Raw genomic sequence first — 20,749 nt, 5'->3', positions numbered from 1 at the left:
AGGCTTATTTTTCTGTTGAAATCCATGCAATTTCTCAAACCTCGATGTGGTTTTCCAATCCTCAACCGTGCTAACAGATGTTCATTTTTTGTCATTTGGCATTCGGTGCTTTGTAAGTGTCTGCATTGGAATGAAGGCACAATGAAAGTAAAGAAAGACTAATTGTATTGTATTCCCTGTATATATTTTATGAATGATGTTTACTTTTGAAATTTAAAAAAAAACTGTCAAGTGAGGTCACTCTTCTTGCCCTGAAGGCTGCATGCTTAGGACTTTCACATTATAATGCAGTGATCCAATTTTACAATGCAGTATTGTGCCAATTTTACACTTCAAGTCAACAACGTAGTACTTAAAAACACATGTGATATGTTTTTTTGCCTCGTTTTAAATGAGACATTAAACAAGTCATTGCCTGCCTTTTCAGGTGCACGTAAAGGATCTTATAGCATTATTTTAAGGAAGAGCTGTTTTCCCTCAACTAACTTATTTAAAACAAGGCCATTAGTTATTGCTATTTAGAGTCATACAGCGTGGAAATAGGCCCTTCGACCAAACTTGCCCACACTGACCAACATGCTCCATTCACATTAATCCCACTTTTCAGTGTTTGGCCCATATCCCCCCTAAACCTATCCCATTCATGTTCCTGTCTAAATGTTTCTTAAATGGTGTAATAGTACATCGGAGTTTGTGGGAATTTCTGGGAGTTTTCTGATAGCCACCACTCCAATTATTCCATTACTTCAAAATATTGTGTTACCCATGAAGTATTGGGGAATCCTAATATCATGAAAGTGACTTCATAAATTCAACTTCTTTCTTTCTAATAATCGCAGAAACAAAGCATCTCCATGCCACCTCCATCGATGTATTAAATGTGTTTATTATGTTATCTATTGGGTACTAGTTAGAAACCTGTGATGCTGGTGCAAGTATTGTTCTGTTTTGGAACATGTGACAATTAAAAATACTTGACTCTCTTGAATCTTGAAATAAGTTACACAAATGCTAAGAGTTAAGACACAGTAACAAATGTCATTCAAAGTTGTCGTAAAAACACCATTTTATTGATATCAATACCACCAGAAAGCTGAGAAACATTAGTGCAACTTGTTCTATAAATGCATGAAACCTGCTTTTCAACCATCATGAAAAAAGTATAAATAACAACATATAAAAAGCAGAGAGAATACACATTAACCACATGATTAATGTGCCTTCACTGCCCAAATTGATCCAAAAGGATTTTCTCTTTGTGATATATAAAGATGATAAATAACTTAAATACACTTTAAGATTTTATTTACCTACAGGCTGTACACATGAGGTAGAAAAATAATTTTACTTTCCCTTAGAACATCAACAGATAAATTAATAAAGCAAAGGGGTCTGTCGTTCTTTATTGGTCATTTATTGTGTGTCAATTAAGCCCATCAAATAAGTCACAGTGCATCACTGAACTGCTTGTCATAGGATTTACAAGGAGATAGATAAAGGAGCATTTCTTAGAAAATGTGTTACTTTTCATGACTCCTTAATAATGGAGCTCCAAGTGTAAGTTACCCTAATGTTTCATTGCTTTCCCTTGTGATTCAAGGTTGTTCTGTTTTATAGCATGGGATTGCTAACTCTCAAACTAGTATTCTTGAATTGAACAGTGTCAGTGATACACTGTGACCTATAGTATTCTAATTATTGTTTATTTTAATTGGCAATAAATCAACTGGTTTTTTTAAGCATTAGGGGGTGACTTTCCTTTCTGGACTGCGTTTAGTACACACATTACTGTGTGAGTTTATGATCAATTCCAGTCTGCATCACTGATCTTGTCATGAGTTGAGGATATTACATAAATGGAAGGTGTCGTTTTTGCAGTGATTGTACTGAACTGATTCAAAAATATATATTTAAAATAGGTTGAATGTTGCATTAAAATAACAGAAAGATTATTTTTATTCGTCAAGCTAAAAATGATACAGAAAATTAAATGGAACCCTAAGCATTGCTAATCATAAGAGAAACATAATGAGCTTTGCTTAGCAAAGTGTGGAAATCTCCCCTATAAAGAAAGAAAAGTTAAACTCTAATGTCACTTGAGAAGCACTATGGTTTTTTTTGCGTAAAACAGTGGGGGCGCAGAATTAGGTAACACCTTCAGCCCTGTGTACCACAGCCATGTTTTACATAAATGCTTTACTGTTACAATTCAACGAACATGTCAACGACATAAATTAAACAAACCCTCCGTATCTCCTGTCATCACGAAAGCCTCCCAACATGGACAGAACTTAAAGCCGCTTCGTTATATAAAAGTCACAAACATCTCTGTAATTTTTGAGCACATCTCCGGAATCGTTTTAACTAAATATCCATTTATATACAGCTTTTAAGGAAACATAATTTGGAAGGATAGTGGAAATTGATTGGAATAAGTATGAATGTTTAAAGTCTGACTACTGAGCCAATACAATAGCATTTCTTAAAAATAATTTTGAGAAATATATGATATTGTAAAAAAATCTAAAATAGTTTGGCGAAAGAAAGTGGAAATCAGATTAGAAAATGATTTAAATGAGCCAATGCCAACAAAAAAATGAGAAGTGGGAATGTCCTTTCACTGTAATCTGATATTGAGGAGTTTTGAAGGAAACATACTGGTAGTTCAGGCCTTTGACTTCCTCTTATGGAATTCTTAGGGATATTGCCTGAAATTATCAACATATGGCCAATGAAGCATCAAGGATGACCTTTTTCTCATTCCCATTAGGATTCATTCTAGAGTGGATGTATTCTTGTTAAATACTTTAACATTGCATTGATCAAGTAGCTGTGCAAACCTAGGATCAGCACAAATTTGGGAAACCATTTGGCCTAACTCTCCAAGATAAAAAAAACCTGGACTAAATATTGTTCAATCAATCTCAAGCTATTACCTACACTTCAATAGCCAGGGATAATTTCATCAACCACAGCATTGCTTCTGCCATCTTCCCTATGTCATCCTTTCACCGTGTTTAACCTATTGTCTTTGGCCCCGCTAAGTTATAAAGTGCTGCTATACCCCCAATAAATGCATTACCAAAACATAACACCTGGATCTAGTGTTCATTATGCATAGTTGATGCTAACCAGCATGATGGGTTCATATTTTAATCTCATGGTTACCGTTGATTGAATTACATTTTCAATGATCTGCAGTGAACTCCTGACGGTATCAAAGGGAAGCAAATGCATTCACAATGTCATCCCCGATCTCCAAGTACTGCTCGACCATTAGAGTTAGTGGGAAACACGTTGACTTAATTGAGATCATAGAAGCCTTCTGCCTTTTAATCTGCGAAAGGAATTCCAATATTGTGGATTTTATTAGAATCTTCTCATTTATCTTCCCCTAAAACAATGGTAAAGAATCCAGGCCAGTCATCAGCTCCCTTCATGAAGTTCTTCCAAACAGTCATGCTAAAGCTGATGTGTATATGAACACCAGCTACAGATCTCAGTTCTACAACCCTTACTAACAAAAATACTATCAAATTTTTCAAATTTCTGTTGAGGGCCACAGTTCCAAATTTATATTTGAGCAAAGAAATGAATGAGAACAATGGATTTTTTTAGTTAGTTTTGAAAGATTTATTTTGCAGATGTCCAGAGATCCCTAGAAGAACGTATATGAATTGTGATCTCTCGAGGCTGACTGAGGAAACACTCCCGGAATAACTATAAATGCTGGAAACCCTCAGCAAGGTCAGGCAGCATCTGTGGAAAGGGAAACAGAGTCCATATTTCAAACCGAATATCCTTCTTCGGAAACGTCAGTTCTGCCTAAGGATCTTCAACTGGAAAAGTTGACCCCGTTTCTTCCTCCACAGCACTCACAGATGCTGAAGATAGACACAAAATGCTGGAGTAACTCGGCGGGACAGGCAGCATCACTGGACAGAAGAAATGAGATGCTGCCTGGCCCGCTGAGTTAGTCCGCCATTTTGTGTCTATCCTTGGTTTAAACCAGCATCTGCAATTCCTTCCTGCACATATACACACAGATGCTGCCTGAATTGCTGAGTGTGCCCAACATCTTCTGGCTTTGCTTTAGATTTATTTTTATTTTTCATTTCTGTTTTTTAGACCGCAAGTTTTATTTTGTTTTCCACGCCATAGCTCTCTAACATGATGGATAATGTTAGGCTCAGCTACCTCTCTCCAAATGTGACAATAGTGCCTCTTGCACCACAGTTAATAACTGTAAAATAAGTTGATGTACAAAAGAGTGCTTAGCAAATGAAATAACCATGTGAAGATTATAACTACTGCTGCGTTTGTCAGTAGATCGATGCACAAAATACTTTTTCATATTCTATACACCTCTGCTACATGCCAGGTAGATATCAAAGTAAAAGTACACCTTGATGCAAATTTTTGCAAAGTTACCATTAGTATTCATATCCAACATAATTTCCCAAAATAGGGCTGTTAGTAGAAATGCACCTATTCCAGTTATGATTAAAAAATAAACTTTTTTACAGTAGTCCATAAAACTTGCAGAATAAAGATCAATAATTATAAACATGCACCAATTACATATTAAATAACATACATTAATTGTCAGAAATGCAGCAATCTTGTTCATATATGATTAGCTTTGTTAACCTATCTGTAATCATGATATCACTGATTTATTAAGTGAATAGATGAAAGATGCACAAAGTGTCACTACTTCCCTTGCATTCAGTATATGACTGGAACAATGGTAATAAATTGAGATTAGGTTCATAAACCACCAATTATTTGAAATTATTTCAAAGATATCTCCAATGAATGTGTATTGATGGCAAATGAATCTCCATGGATATGTATTGATGGCATCTTGTTAGAATATGCGATGAGAGAAAAGATTTGAAGAACAAAGTGAAATGGTCAGTGGATAGCAGCCAACTTTAATGCTGTTTACTGTTCAGTCTGTGATACAATAGTTTAAAGCCCTATTTTTAAGATGCAGAAGTATTCATTCTAACGCTACAGCCATTACTACAAGGTTTGAATCAAGGTGCTTGCAGAAAATATATTTTTTATTTTCTGACAGTTAAAGACCGAAGGATTTTTCACCAAAATGATACTCTGTTAAATAATGATTAATTTTCTAAAAACTCGAGAAATTATGTGAACGCAATCAAATCACCCCCATGATTAGTGACGACTGACTGCTGAAGAATCTGTAGCTTCCAAGAACATTGCAAGTGTGTATATATTTCATTCACGGAATGCCATGTAGATGACTAAGCGGCAGAAAAGGGGAAGGAACTTAGGGACAAACCTGGAGAAAGGTTAATGCTAACCTGGGGGCATGTTGGTTCAAAACCTGTGCAAAGGTTAAATGACGATACTCCATCAATCTGACTGAAAGATGAAGGTTCCTTTGAACAATGATGGGCACAGGAAGTTACACATTCCCTCTCATACCCTACACCACAGGATGTTTTGTTTGCACACTTTATAGAACTGGCCAAAAGATCACAAGTAGTTTCACCTGGTCCCCAGCACTGCACCCACACTTTGAAGGAGACCATATTTAATTAGTGAAATGACCATTGTGGACCATTGTTTATTTACTGGTCACTCTTTAACTTAAATGAAGGAGTCATACGGAGCTTCCTTCAATTTTACCTGCTATACCAGTCAACTTGAAACTCCAAAGTCTACTTTCCACTCCTCTATAGCTCGGATAGATGTTGATTCAGCTGAAATCATCTGAGTAAAGATGCACTGAACTGAATTGAAAATTGTACATTTTCAATAAGGCTTAGCTCTAAAATATTACTTTTCGGGGGTTATATGACTGTCAGAGCAACAGGCACAAACCACAGCATAACTGGTCATTTCAATGCCGTGTTCTTTCCACCACCGTGTTTCTCTTGTTGCCTTATCTTCTTGTTGTTAGTGTTTGCAAGTGTAGATCTCCTCCCTTTGAGAACACTGCTGGCATTCCACATAGCAGCACCACTGCACTTGACAGTGGCAGGGTCTGTGTACCAGGAGACTCTGGGTGTTGTAACCCTGCCCACAGCACATACTTTCACAGTTTGTCTCCTTAGAGCACACCCTGCCTGCAGTTCCAGGTGAATATTTACTCGGTCGACAGAAACTTGGGGAGTCCTCCATATAAACGAGATCTGTAGTCCTTGGGATGTGGTTCTTTAAAATATAACTGTGCTTTTTGGGACTGATGAGCTCAGTCTCACCTGTGGCGTCATTGGTGACACTGTGGACTCTGACGGCTGTTTCGTACTTGAGTTTGAGAAGCTTGCCCGTGTCATGAAAAGATGAGAGCTGCTTCCAACAGGTTCTAACAGCACAGGATCCAGATACACCATGGCATTTACAAGTGGTCTTCAAACCACTTTTCACAGCCTGGAAGAGAAAGAAATCATTTAAATAGACAAATATATAGCTGAACAATGCACGGTGGCCATTAATGGACTACTTTATGGAAACGAAGAACTGCAGCTGCTGGTTAATACACAAAGGGACGCACACTTCGGGGGTTGCTCAGCGGGTCAGGCAGTATCTCTGGAGATTACAGATAGGTGATATTTCGGGTTGGGATCCTTCTCAAAATCGTCACCTATCCATGTTATCCAGACGTGCTGCCTGACCTGCTGAGTTACTCCAGCACTTTGTGTCCTTTAATGGTCTGCTTTGTTGTATTCCATGTTGCAGTTGACACTATAGTGCTTTTCAAAATGGAATATCAGAACAAACAGTATTGCAACTTCATCAATTCATAGCATCAAATCACAGATGTTGTACTGTATACAATTTAATGTACAGATTACCTGAAAATCATCTACAATAAACCTATCTGTCATTCCTTAGGTCATTTAGATAATTAATGCAGATCCTTCTCCCTATACTGTGGCTGGTGACCCTCTGGTGGGCTGGAGTGTTGTACAGTGCTGGGCACGATGAAATGATCAAATATTGAATGTAATATTACAAGCTTGCTGGGATCATGGGAATTTAACAGATTAGATTAGATTCTGTCAGGAAGACATAATGAGTTTTTTATTGAATCACCTTCGATGAGAAGAAAGAATTGTATCAAATTCTCCAACTTCAATCTATTATTAAGTTATTCATCTCCCGCAGATCAATTAAAAGTTCATAATTAGATGTGTGAAGAAGAAAGCTCAATAGATTAAAGAGCATTTCTGATTGTACTCTTTGTAATGTCTATATGACAGAACATCTAGAGAACTCCTGGTACAGTGTCCCGAACTAATAATAAATTCCTTTATTCGTCCCACACCGGGGAAACTCAGGCGAGACACTGACTTAGAGACACTGTAGAGATACTCATTATCCTTCAGCCCACCACTTCCGCATCCATCCACACTAATCCCATGTTTCCCCGACACATCGCCATCAACTCCAACACCAACCCCACCCCCGCCCAGTGCTCCTGCACCCACACCCACCCCCACCCCCACCCAGTGCTCCTACACCACCCCCACCCCCACCCAGTGCTCCTGCACCCAGAGCAATTTACAATCATCTACAATGAAATTCCTCAGCTCATTTGTTAATTTACAATAGCCAATTAACTTCCTAGCACATCTTTGGGATATGGGAGGAGACAGGGGTACTTAGGGGAAACTCACACATTCAGAAAGAGATTTTTGAAGGTGGTGCAATGGTGAGCATGATAGAACTGCTGACTCACAGCTCCAGAGGCCCGGTTCAATCTTGACTTCGGGTGCTGTCTGTGTGGAGTTTGCACGTTCTCCCTGTGACCGTATGTTTCCTCCGGATGCTCCTGTTTCCTTCCACATCCCAAAGCCATGCAGGTTTGTAGGTCAATTGGCCTCTACAAATTTTCCCTAGTGTGCATGGAGTGGATGCAAAAATGAGATAAGTGCAACTAGGTGATTGATGGTCAGTGTGGACTCAGTGGGTCAAAGGGCCTGTTTCCACGCTGCTTCTTCCAAACAATCAAGATAGTTGCACCTGTTTTACATGACAGAGAAATAGGATCCTATTGCATTTCTAGATCATGCTGATCATTATTCTTCCATTTTTCTGGAATTAACTTGCATGAATTGAAGTAAAAATGGACTCAGAAATTTACAGTTAATCAAATTTTATATTTGTGATGAAAATGAATGCTCGCTATCTGTCGGATAAATAACGTACTCAATCTTTGGACAATTAGTTCCACGTAATTTAGCAAGCACAAATAACGGCAGATCAATGAAATATGAACATATTGTTATTATTTTGCAAGATGATAGATAGGGCTTAAACAAGACAAGTGACACCTTATTGTTTTATGAGCATTTTCTTTTCAACTTCCAACCATAAATGTCTAAATTTTGATTCTACAAAAATTCCAAATTCAGTTGGACTAAATCCTAAACCATCTTGCCTCAACTGATTCAGTCAGTTGGACTTTCTAAATTGATTACCTTGTATTTAAATTCAGTCTACAGTTATCAGTAAAATTTGATTCAGAGCATTTCACTCTAATTAAATCAATAGAGCATTAAACCACTCATAATCTGGATTGACATCTCATAAATTGGGAATAGTGCATATGTTTATTTTGTTGTAATTTGTTTGGAAAATGGAAGGAGCACAGTGATAAAATCAAGATGCTTTATGAATATAATTCAGCCTCTTAAACTTGGTTTAAAAAAATAGCTGGTGAAATTAGCATCATAATTTAGCATAAAGTGAAATTAGCATCGTAATTCCTAAAATTGAATAGGTCTGATAATTACGCATTTCCAATTTGATCAACCTTTTGCTTAACTTGTTCATCAGGACTTTGGCTGCAATTTTAACCAAGGCATTAAATTATTAGCACTGCATTGAATGAAACACGATGAAGAAAATTATTTCAAAAATCTAATTGTAATTTAAGTGAAATTTCAAAAGATTTACCTTTTTCCAGATGAGGGCAGCTCGAAAAGGTATAGCTTTGATGAGTCAGTGTGCAATACTTATCCCAATTATTGGGGTATCTGGTTAACTTTAAATACTTAAGTGATCATCTCTGGTTTCCTAAAAGCATTGCAATGCTTTACTCTCTTTGCATAAACATGCTTTATCCTGACTAATTCCTTATTTGCAATCCTTTGCATTCAGAGGGTAAACACCCTGCAGGCAATGTTTCTTATCAGGATGGCAGCTAACCTGCTAACCTTTGCCTCCAACTATATTAGCACTAAGGGACCTGGTAGCTACAATTAATATAAAAAGATTAAAACATATTTTGGTAATTGTGACACAATTTTTAGCTATTTTCCGACAAATGAGATTCCCATGGTGGGTTTTGCAACAGATACTTTATAAACCAGGATCATTTAACCAAAAGGAACATTTTCTGCTACCAATAAATCTTGTCAATTGGAAGAGCTTTATGTTTGTTGTACTTCTTTTAATTACTTTCCTTTCTAAAAAGAAAATGATGTGTAAACAGTGAAGAGTTAGATTGATCGTGAGTCCCTGTCAGTGAGGTAACAGCAATTTTCTTGCAGTACCATGTAGGTCAAACACAATTAATTCAGCAATCAAGGATCTTAGGGATTCTGTATGATTTACTGACAATTTCCAAGGCCTTTAAAATGTTATTTCTTTTTAAATTTGTTTTTCAACGCCGGTAGTTTTGTCAAGCAGTAGAATTGCGGAACTGCAAGTACACTCAAACTTGCAATTCCCTACCAGATGAACTGTTGACAGGGGAGACAACAATTCAAGACCATGCATTGTGTGTGCTGAGAAGAGTTGAGAGAAAGGCCAAATCAAACTTACAAAACAATCACTTCCTCAGAGAACAGCAATTCCTCAAATCTAAGAATGTGCAGTAATCAGAAACCATGCTGTCAGGCTTTACCTTATTTCATCCTTTAAGTTCACATCGCTCAGGTTAAAGGGGTAGATCTTATGAACGCATGCACATGGACTGGACATGCCAGGATCCCACATTCAGTCACAGATGATCAACATGCTCATCAGTCCATTCATTTTAATGAAACAACATTTTGAACTTTCAATATGATCTGCAGGCATACAAATTCCCCCCACCATGTCCACATTCAAGGAGGATGAAAGAAGAATGGTGGCCCAAAACACTATTCATGGTGCAACAGGAGAATAGCTCTCTTACATTGCCAGCAACCCGCATTCAGTCTTGATCTCGGGTGCTGTCTGTGTGGAGTTTGCATGTTCTCCCTGTCACCGTATGGGTTTCCGCCAGGTACTTCAATTTCCTCCCACATTCCAAAGACGTGCAGGTTGGTGGGCTAATGGAACACTGTAAATTACCCGATTGAGACGGGGTAATTGATGGAATATGGGGAGTATAAAATGGAATTAGTGTAGGTTTGGCATGAATGGGTGTTTGTTCATCAGTGCAGACGGTGCAGGACCCTATTTCATGCTCTATATATCTATGACTATATGACTCAATAACAAAAGGTCCCATGATCAGACCATGGTGTTTAGAGATTCAGTGAGGAAACAGGCCCTTCGGCCCAGTGAGTCCATGCTGAGCAGCGATTACCCAAAAAACAAGCACTATCCTACACACTAGGGACAATTTACAATTTTTTTAACTGAACCCAATTAACCTACAAATAAATAATCATAATAATCATAATAGTAATTTATTAGCCAAGTATGTTTGGCAACATACAAGGAATTTGATTTTACAGTCATACCAATAAAGAGCAACAAGATACCCAAATAAATTTTAAACATGAACATCCACCACACCACAAATCAGTACGTTTTTGGAGTGTAGGAGGAAACAGAAACACCCAGAGAAAACCCAGGTGGTCACAGGGAGAGTGTACCAACACTGTACAGACAGCACTCATCATCAAGATAGAACCTGGGTCTCTGGCACTGTTCTACCACTATGCCACTGTGCTGTGTTATTGCAAGTACTAGAATTAAAACTTGTGTTTCTGGAATTGTGTGTCTGCACGGTCCTCAGGGAAGATAGATTGCTTTCCCAAAGGAACTTGAGGGAAGGCTGTGTTCCAAGCTCTCCAGCTCAAAGGTTTCTTTGACAAGACAGCATTTTGATTACAAGACAGCATCATCGTGAAAAGAGACAGGCAGCAGCGTCTGCCTCATGTTCAGCTCCTTGTGGTGTTCAGACGTGGAGGTCTTGTCCAACTCCTCCCACCTCCCCCCCCCCCCCCCCCACCTCCCCCACCTCCCCCCACCCCACCTGGAACATGATGCAGTGAAGTAACATCCTGTCTACCTCCCAAAGGAATTCACCTCCATCGTCATGACTGCAGTCTACATCCCGTCCCAGGCAGACCTTCAGCTAACACTTGAGGAACTAGAGGCCATGGTCAATAAGCACAAGATGGCTGACCCTAACAGCATCTCCACCATGGCCAGGGGGCAGCACAGTGGCACAGCTGTAGAGTTACAGTGCCAGAGACCCTGGTTGGATCCTGACTACAGGTGCTCTCTGTATGGAGTTGTACATTCCCCTTGTGACCACGTGGGTTTATTCTGGGTGCTCTGGTTTCCTCCCACACACCAAAGATGTACAGGTTTGTGGGTTAATTGGCTTTGGTAAAATTGTAAATTATCCCTAGTCTGTAGGCTGGTGCTAGTGTATGGGGTGATGGCGGGTTGGCACAGACTTGGTGGGCTGAAGGGCCTGTTTCCATGCTGTCTCTCTAAAGTATATATTCTAAAGAAAGTTCAACAGCTTGAACAGCTAGATGGTAGCTTCCAAACTACCATCGGCAAATCTTCTGCAGCACCAGAGGATCAAACACTCTTGATCACTACTACTCCACCTCCAGAGACACATGTCACTCTATCCCTTGTGCGTACTTTGCCAAGTTGGACCACGTGACTGTACTGCTTCTGCCTGCATTTAGGCAGAAACTGAAGAGTGCCACTCCAACCTAGATAATTATACAGAGCTGGTCTGGGAATGCAGAGGAGCAACTTCACAACTGCTTAGATTTGACAGACTGGGAGATGTTCAAGAACACATCAATGGACTTGAACGAACATGCCATGGTTGTTACCGACTCCATAAGAAAATATGTGGAGGAGTGTGTTCTCATCAAGACTATGCGAGTGTTCTCTAGCCAGAAGCATTGGGTGAAACAGCAATTTACCGAGGACCAGAACTATGGCGTTTAAATCCGACAATCCAGATTCATACAAAAAGTCCAGCTACAACATCTAGATGGAAGGCCTTTGCAAACACCAAGGGACACTTTGGGATTAAACTGGTGGCTCAAACGGATGCTCGGCAACAGTGACAGGTCTTGCCAATGCTTCCTACAAGGTGAGACTGACGAGCTCAAGTGACAGTGATGCATCACTCCTGGACGAGCTCAAAGCTTTCTATGCTCATTTCAAAAGTTAGAACAATGATAACAAGGGCGGCACGGTAGCACAGCGGTAGAGTTGCTGCTTTACAGCGAATGCAGCGCCGGAGACTCAGGTTCGATCCTGACTACACGTGCTGCACTGTAAGGAGTTTGTACGTTCTCCCCGTGACCTGCGTGGGTTTTCTCCGAGATCTTCGGTTTCCTCCCACACTCCAAAGACGTACAGGTATGTAGGTTAATTGGCTGGGTAAATGTAAAAAAAAAAAATTGTCCCTAGTGGGTGTAGGATAGTGTTAATGTGCGGGGATCGCTGGGCGGCACGGACTTGGAGGGCCGAAAAGGCCTGTTTCCGGCTGTATATATATGATGATGATGATGATGATATATCTTTACGAGTCTCCACAGCTCCAACAACACTGTGATCTCCAAAACCGAGGTCGATGTCAGAAGAGTCATGATGAGAATGAACTCTTGGAAAGCACCCAGTCCTGATCGTGTACCTGGCTGCATTCTCGTATCTACATGGATAAACTGGCTCCATTTTGAGGAGTTCTTCAAACTGTCATTACTACTAGTTCATGACCCTCAACTTCTTTAAAAGGATATCCATAATACCAGTGCTCAGGAAGAGCAAGGTGACATACCTCAATAACTACTGAATGGTAGCACGTACGACCATCGTGATGAAACGCTTCAAGAAGTTGGTTAAGATGCAAATCAATTCTTGCCTCAAAAATGACCTGGACCCATTTCAATTCATCAACCACCACAACAGATTAAAATCATTTGTGATCTTATGCATCTTTGAAGATCTTTCCTGGGCCCTGCACATTGATGCAATCACAAAGAAAGCTCATCAACATCTCTACTTCCTCAGACGTCTGAGGAGATTTGGCATGTTGGTGAATATTCTATTGAACTTCTACAGGTGCACAGTGGAGAACATATTGACTGGTTGCATCACGGCCTGATTCGCTACTTCAAATGCTCAAGAGCAAAGGAAGCTGCAGAATATGGTGGGCTTTTCCCAATCCATCATAAGAACTGATCTCCCCACCATCAAAGTGATCTGCAGGAAACATTGTCTCAAGAAAACAACATATCATCAAAGACCCAGCACCCAGGCCACTCTCATTTCTTATTGCTACCATTGGGAAGATAGTATCGGAACCTGAGAACCACTATCTCCAGGTTCAAGAACAGCTTATTCCCATCTATCTATATTGGGTTTTTGAAGCATACTGTACAATTCTAACCACGACCCTACCTTAGCTCCAAACGATTACAGACATTGTACTATTATGGTTGACCTGCGTACTTTGATTTTGCACCATTGTGGTCTAATTTACTTTGAACATCTGATCATTTATGTTATATTTATTTGTTGTTGTATTGTGTTAGAGTTAAATCTTCTTGTGTTTTCTACAGCAAGCTGCAGCAAGTAAGTTTTCCGGTTCATATGTCAAATAAATATTCTTGATCCCTCGATCTTGAAGTCAGGTTCAGAAAAGAGAAGGTGAAGAGGGAGATTTTGCTATAGAATACAGAGGCTGTTAAATACATGCACCAAGCGGTTGTAAAAATGCTATTACTTGGCAGGGACACAGCAAATTCAGAGAGAAGTTGTTGGTACCTGGTAAAAGAATTGACTCAAGGATATAAGTGATATAAACCTACAAATTCTAGAGTGAAGCACAATATTTGTGTGTGTGCGTGGTTCAGAAAATGATTATTAAATAAAATATCGCAAGAGTAAATGACTTTCTGTTGACCCAAGGAACTGCAGGTGCTAGTTTACAAAAATAAGACACAATCCCTCTCTTCCGTATCCACCTACAGAAACATACAAAATAGGTGCAGGAGTAGGCCATTCGGTCCTTCGAGCCAGCACCGCCATTCAATGTGATCATGGCTGATCATTCAAAATCAATGCCCCGCTCCTGCTTCTTCCCCATATTCCTTGATTCCGTTAGCCCTAAGAGCTGTATCTAACTCTCTCTTGAATACATCACACGCTAGGTTTTGTCCTGCCCCCGCCTCTCTTCCAACTTTCTCCCCCCCTACCACAATCAGTCTGAAGAAGGGTCCCAGCCCGAAATGTCACCTATCATGTTTTCTAGAGATGTGTAGAAAAATAACTGCAGATGCTGGTACAAATCGAAGGTATTGTGGCGATACCCGGGGGTTAGGCCACTCCCTGGGTCATTCCCCTCGGCACTGAGTGGGCAGGGGGGGTTAGGCCACTCCCTGGGTCATTCCCCTCGGCACTGAGTGGGCAGGGGGGGTTAGGCCACTCCCTGGGTCATTCCCCTCGGCACTGAGTGGGCAGTACTGTAGAGGGGTCTGGTGCTATGGCGTTTGCCTGAAGGGGCTAGAGTTTACTCATGCGGGGGACTGAAGAGAGTGGATGTTCTGATGCTGTATTAAAGTTATTGTTAATCCTTACCTGGCGTCTTGCCTGATTCCTGCTGCGTTCAGACCCACTACAGTATCACAAAATGCTGGAGTAACTCATCGGGTCAGGCAGCATCTCAGGAGAGAAGGAATGGGTGACGTTTCGGGTCGAGATCCTTCTTCAGACTTCTCTAGATATCTTCTTGATATCTTCTCTAGAGATATTGCCTGACCCACTGAGTTACTCGGGCACCTTGTGTCTTGTTTTAAATGATTTTCCTCCTGGGCTTTCCCTGCAGCTGTTATAGATTATCGCAGCCACTCATAAAAGAGCTTGGGTTATTCAGATGCCCAGCTATATTGTTAATTAAAGAAGAACTGCCTATCTAAGTCCCGTGCCATTGTGTCCAGCACTTTGGAGGCTATTTAATGTAGATTGGTCTGTTAGTCTTTATTGCAAGGGGGATTATAGTGAAAAGACAAGAAATTTTAACTCTAACACAATATAACTTTGACGTTATCCTGACAAACTGCTAAACAATCAAAACAATCACCTGGAGCCCAATTCTTCCCATCTCAGGGACTCTTTGTTTAACAAGAAAATAACTGCAGATGCTGGTACAAATCGATTTATTCACAAAATGCTGGAGTAACTCAGCAGGTCAGGCAGCATCTCGGGAGAGAAGGAATGGGTGACGTTTCGGGTCGAGACCCTCAGTCTGAAGAAGGGTCTTGACCCGAAACATCACCCATTCCTTCTCTCCCGAGATGCTGCCTGACCTGCTGAGTTACTCCAGCATTTTGTGAATAACTCTTTGTTTAACCCTGAACTCCCTCATTCCTCCGAACCAGTCTAAGATCTACCCTCAGTCTGAAGAAGGGTCCCAACCCGAAACGTCACCGATTCCTTCTCTCCAAAGATACTGCCTGTCCTGCTGAGTTACTCCAGCATTTTGTGTCTATCTTCGGTTTAAACCAGCATCTGCGGTTCCTTCTTACACATAAGATCTACCAGTTATCCTTTGCTGAAAAGGCAAATAGTGCAGGACCCGATCCATTGTAAACAATACTTTGGAGTTCACGCATAACAGGTTCTTTCAATGGCAGGCCCTTGAAGGAATTCCACTTGGACTCACCACAAACTACCAATTGACGTGCTTGTCCAAGTGCCAAATCATTTCTGGACCATAGTAAAGAAACGGAAAAATAATGTAATATTACAACTGCGGAAAGTGAGCCTCAATTACCATTTCCTGTGGTGTACATTCTCCTGTCCTGCTTTATACTGTCCCAAAGGATCACATGGTAAAGGTGAAAATGGTAGCTGATTCACCATGGTATCAGGAGAAGAATATCACGACAGAATTTCACGAATGTTATGCAAACAGAAAGACAGAAGGACGTTGGGGTGGGAGCTGCTTTATGTCCTTGTTGTCCACCCTGGGTAGTCCTACAGAACTGGCAACATTTGCAGCAAAGCGTTAACTACGGTACTCTGAAGCACCAATTGCCACTTTTGAATGTTGTCGTTGACATACGAAAAGAAGAAAGAAAGAATGACGGTGAAAGTGTAAAGGAAAGTGTAAAATTGTCGCTGATATTCCTCTGCTAACTTTGAGAGAGTTTTTCTCATTTGCTTTCAGCTATTTAAAATGTAAGAACTTGATACGTTTACTTTGCACCCAACTTTACGACAGGAGAATTCTGGTTTCTAAACAGCATTGACACACAACAACAGACTCCAGGTTCCCTGACCAGAGAGTGATCGTTTTTTTGCTCAGACCCCTCCCTGTATGTATCCATACATCTCAACTCGATAAATAATTATGAATCCAATCATGAATAATTATCAATGCCTCACCTTGATGCCCACGTTGGTGTTGTGCATATCAACCCTGGCTCTGAGGTCCTTGCTGGCTTTCCTCTGGCCCAGGAAGTGCTTGATAAATTTAATGCTGTACTTGAGGTTGTCCCCACAGCCGCCCCATTGCCACGCCTCTTTGTTCTCCAGGTCAGGGGACTCATCACAGGTGCAGCGCTCCATGCGGCCTGAACTACAAGCCTTGGCCAGTGAATGGGTGAGTCCAGCTGAAGAAATCGCAAACAGAAAGGCAGTCTCCTTAAACCCTGCAAGAGAAGGAATAAAATTATTCACACAAGGTTGTTTACGTTCATAAGGTCATAAGTGATAGGAGCAGAATCGGGCCATTCGACCCATCAAGTCTACTCCGCCATTCAACCATGGCTAATCAATCTCTTCCTCCTGACCCCAGATGCCTTTTCCCTGATGTAACCCCTGCTTCTACAGCAAACGAACAAGCAATGCATGGCTTTGGTTTTGTTTCAGCTAATTTACTGATAGTTTAGACAGGAACTGCAATCATCTGATTTGCTACCATTACTAACTCTTTAAAGAGAGTATTAATGTGTATTTAAATTAAGCAGGTGGTCAGTGAAAACAGCCATTACAGCAGGAACACATCATCCTATATTCGCCAAGGCCAGCAACACCTCATTCTGAGGAAGAGCCTTTCAGCTGGAACATTAACTGTTTCTCTTTTCACAGATGCTGCCTGACCTGCTGTGCTTTTCCAGCATTTCCTGTTTTTATATTAGAAATCCAGCATCAGCATGATTTATTCTCAACACCTCAGTCTCAAGCTTTGTATAAACCTATCCATTATTTCTGTTCCTTCCAAAGCAGGCTCCCTCAGCTCAGCAATACTCTAAGAACCTCCATATCTATCCCTGATTACCTTTCTCCCCCTGAGTGCCTTTAAATGTGCACTTTCTGATGGAGATACAATGCAAAAACAGGCCCATTGGTCCACCGAGTCCGTGCCGACCAGTGATCACCACGTACACCAGCCTTATCCTACACACTAGGGATCATTTACAATTTTGGAGTCTTTGGAGTGTGGGAGGAACCCGGAGCACCCAGAGAAAATCCATGCAGTCATACGGAGAACATACAAACTCTGTGCAGACAGTGTGGAGATGAGGAACGCAGAGCCAGATCTATCAGACCAGGAACGCGAACTCGACAACAGCACCCGTAGTCAGGATCGAACCCAGGTCTTCGGCACTGAAAGGCAGCAACTCTATCGCTGTGCCACCATGCCACCCCAAGTCACTAGAATATACCAGGTCTTTCATGGGTACTATCACTTGGCTGGTGTCTGATAGTTAAAATTACATACAGTTAATGCACCAAAACATGCCGTTCCAACAATGAGTTAGTGGTGGTGTTATATCAGACATGGATCTTCCACACTTTATTCCCGGGATGATTGGGTAATGAATGATGAGCTGGGCCTGTATTCGCTGGAGTTTAGGTGAGGGGGGATCTCATAGAAACTTACTATATAATGAAAGGCCTGAATAGGGTAGATGTGGAGAGGATGATTCCACCAGTGGGAGATTCTAGGACCATAGGACACAGCCTCAGAATAAAAGGATGCACCTTCAGAAAAGGAATGAGGAGGAAGTTCTTTAGCTAGAGGGTGGTGAATCTGTGGAATTCATTGCCATAGAAGGCTGTGGAGGCCAAGTTGTTGGGTATTTTTAAAGCAGAGGTCGACAGTTATTTGATTAGTAAGTGTATCAAAGGGTTACGGAAAAAAGGCAGGAGAATGAGGCTGAGTGGGAAAGATAGATCACCCATGACTGAATGGCGGAGTAGACTCCACAATTTGAACCCTCTCATTATGATCCACAGATCAACTAACCTTAATGCATTCATGCTATTTGCCTCAACAATGTTTTTACATGGTAAATTCCACATTCTAACATTCTCCTGTTAAAGAGGTTTCTCCAGAATTCCTTATTGGACTAATTAGACATTATGTTATATTTATCACCCGCAGTTTTGGAAACCTTGTCTCTAACAAAGCCTTTTCAGGACCTCTTTTTGATCATCCCTCAGCCTTGGTTCTCTAAGAGAAAAGTTCCATTCCCTTTAATCTTTAAACCTATTGCTTGAGTTTTACAGTTATGTTTTCTGACCTTTTATTAGAAACAACTAATAAAATTATTATTCATATCTCCCTTCCAGGTATTGATTATTTGACATATTAATCTTCTATGTGGTCTTAAATGCTGCTTCTAAAAAAGGGTAATTAGAATCATTTAATTTTCCAAGTTAGCAATCCCATTACAAAGTCATCAGCTATAAAGGATTAAAAGGCTTTAAAATAAAATACATTAAGGATATATCTTTGCAGTGAAACTAACACTTTTGTAACCTGGGTTTTTGCCCTCCAGCAGCCAGTTGATTAAAAAGATTCAATGATGCCCCCAACGTCTTGTTGGTGTTGAGGCATACAATCTCAGAAGGGAAGCAACTGCTGTGTCTACAACTGCATGAAGGTGAAAGGGAAAAGATTTAATAGGAATCTGAGGGGTAGCTTTTTCACACAAAGGATGGTGGGTGTATGGAACAAGCTGCCAGATGAGGTAGTTGAGGAAGGGACTATCCCAATGTTTAAGACAAAGTTCGACAGGTACATGGATAGGGACATGTTTGGATGGATACGGGCCAAGCGCCGGCAGGTGGGACTAGAATAGCTGGGACATGGTGGCCGGTGTGCACAAGTTGGGCCGAAGGGCCTGTTTCCACACTGTATGATTCTATGACTCCATGAACTGCCTTGTGCCACATCTGATCAGAGGAGAGGGGTAAAATCAGCCAGAGTCTCTGCTCACATTTTCTACCCCCAGGCTCACATATCAAATATGTTTGATGTGTATGAGGTGTAGAGGGAACAGGGCTTAGCTACGATAGCCATGCTCATGAAAATAGGCCTGTTATATGGCTGTCACCTGTAGAACTACACACAGCTTATCAGCAGTTTCAAGGAAACTGTAGATAAAGTTCATAAGTTCATAAGTCATTGGAGTATTGGGCCATTTGGGCCATTTGGCCCCATGAGTCTACTCCGCCATTCAGTCATGGATGATCTATCTTTCCCACTCATCCTCATTCTCCTGCCTTCTTCCCGTAACCCTTTGATACACTTACTAATCAAATACCTGTTGACCTCTGCTTTAAAAATACCCAACAACTTGGCCTCCACAGCCTTCTATGGCAATGAATTCCACAGATTCATCACCCTCTAGCTAAAGAACTTCCCTCCTCATTCCTTTTATGAAGCTGCATCCTTTTATTCTGAGGCTGTGTCCTATGGTCCTAGAATCTCCCACTGGTGGAATCATCCTCTCCACATCTACCCTATCCAGGCCTTTCATTATATGGTAAGTTTCTATGACATCCCCCCTCATCTAAACTCCAGCGAATACAGGCCCAGCTCATCATTCATTAACCCAATCATCCCGGGAATCAATCTCATAAACCTCCTCCAATGGCAGCACATCCCTCCTCAGATATAGGGCCCAATACTGCTCACATTACCCCAAATGCGGTTTGACCAGGCCTTATAAAACTTCAGCATTACATCCGTGCTTTAATATTCTAGTCCTCTCGAAATTAATGCTAATATTGCATTTGCCTTCCTTACCACTTGATTCGATCTGAAAATTAACCTTTTGGGAATCCTGTACCAGCACTCCCAAGTCTCTTTGTACCTCCGATTTCTGAATCCTCTCCACATTTAGAAAATAATCTACGCCTTTATTCCTAGTACCAAAGCGCACGACCTTACTCTTTGCTACTCTGCATTCCATCTGCCACTTCTTTTCCCAAGCTCCCAACTGGTCCAAGTCCTTCTGCAGACATCCTGCTTCCTCCACACAACCTGCTCCTTCACCTATCTTCGTATCATCTGCAAACTTGACCGCAAAGCCATCAATTCCATCATCCACATCATTCAGACACAACGTGAAACATAGGGTGCCCAACACCGACCCAAGCGGAAAACACCAGTTACCGCAGACAACCAGAAAAAAAAAACCTTTGTTCCCACTCTTTGTCTTCTCCATTTCAACCGATCTTCTATCGATGCCAATATCTTCCCTCTAATACT

General features: G+C 40.9%; 1 protein-coding gene across 1 annotated transcript in view; it reads right to left on the bottom strand.

Annotated features, from left to right (window-relative positions):
- Window positions 1–5,454: 5,454 nt before the first annotated feature.
- The window catches only part of LOC144607504 (protein Wnt-9b-like), a 31,676-nt gene continuing 16,381 nt past the window's right edge, over window positions 5,455–20,749 (bottom strand). Inside the window, 2 exon segments of the mRNA XM_078424392.1 lie at window positions 5,455–6,408; window positions 16,630–16,895. Of these exon segments, the coding sequence (XP_078280518.1) occupies window positions 5,935–6,408; window positions 16,630–16,895 (740 nt within the window). The 3' untranslated portion in view covers window positions 5,455–5,934.

This window comes from Rhinoraja longicauda, chromosome 29 (assembly GCF_053455715.1).
Source record: "Rhinoraja longicauda isolate Sanriku21f chromosome 29, sRhiLon1.1, whole genome shotgun sequence".
Lineage (NCBI taxonomy): Eukaryota > Metazoa > Chordata > Chondrichthyes > Rajiformes > Arhynchobatidae > Rhinoraja > Rhinoraja longicauda.
Note: the sequence above shows the minus strand (reverse complement) of the source record. Positions and strands in the feature narration are given on the sequence as shown.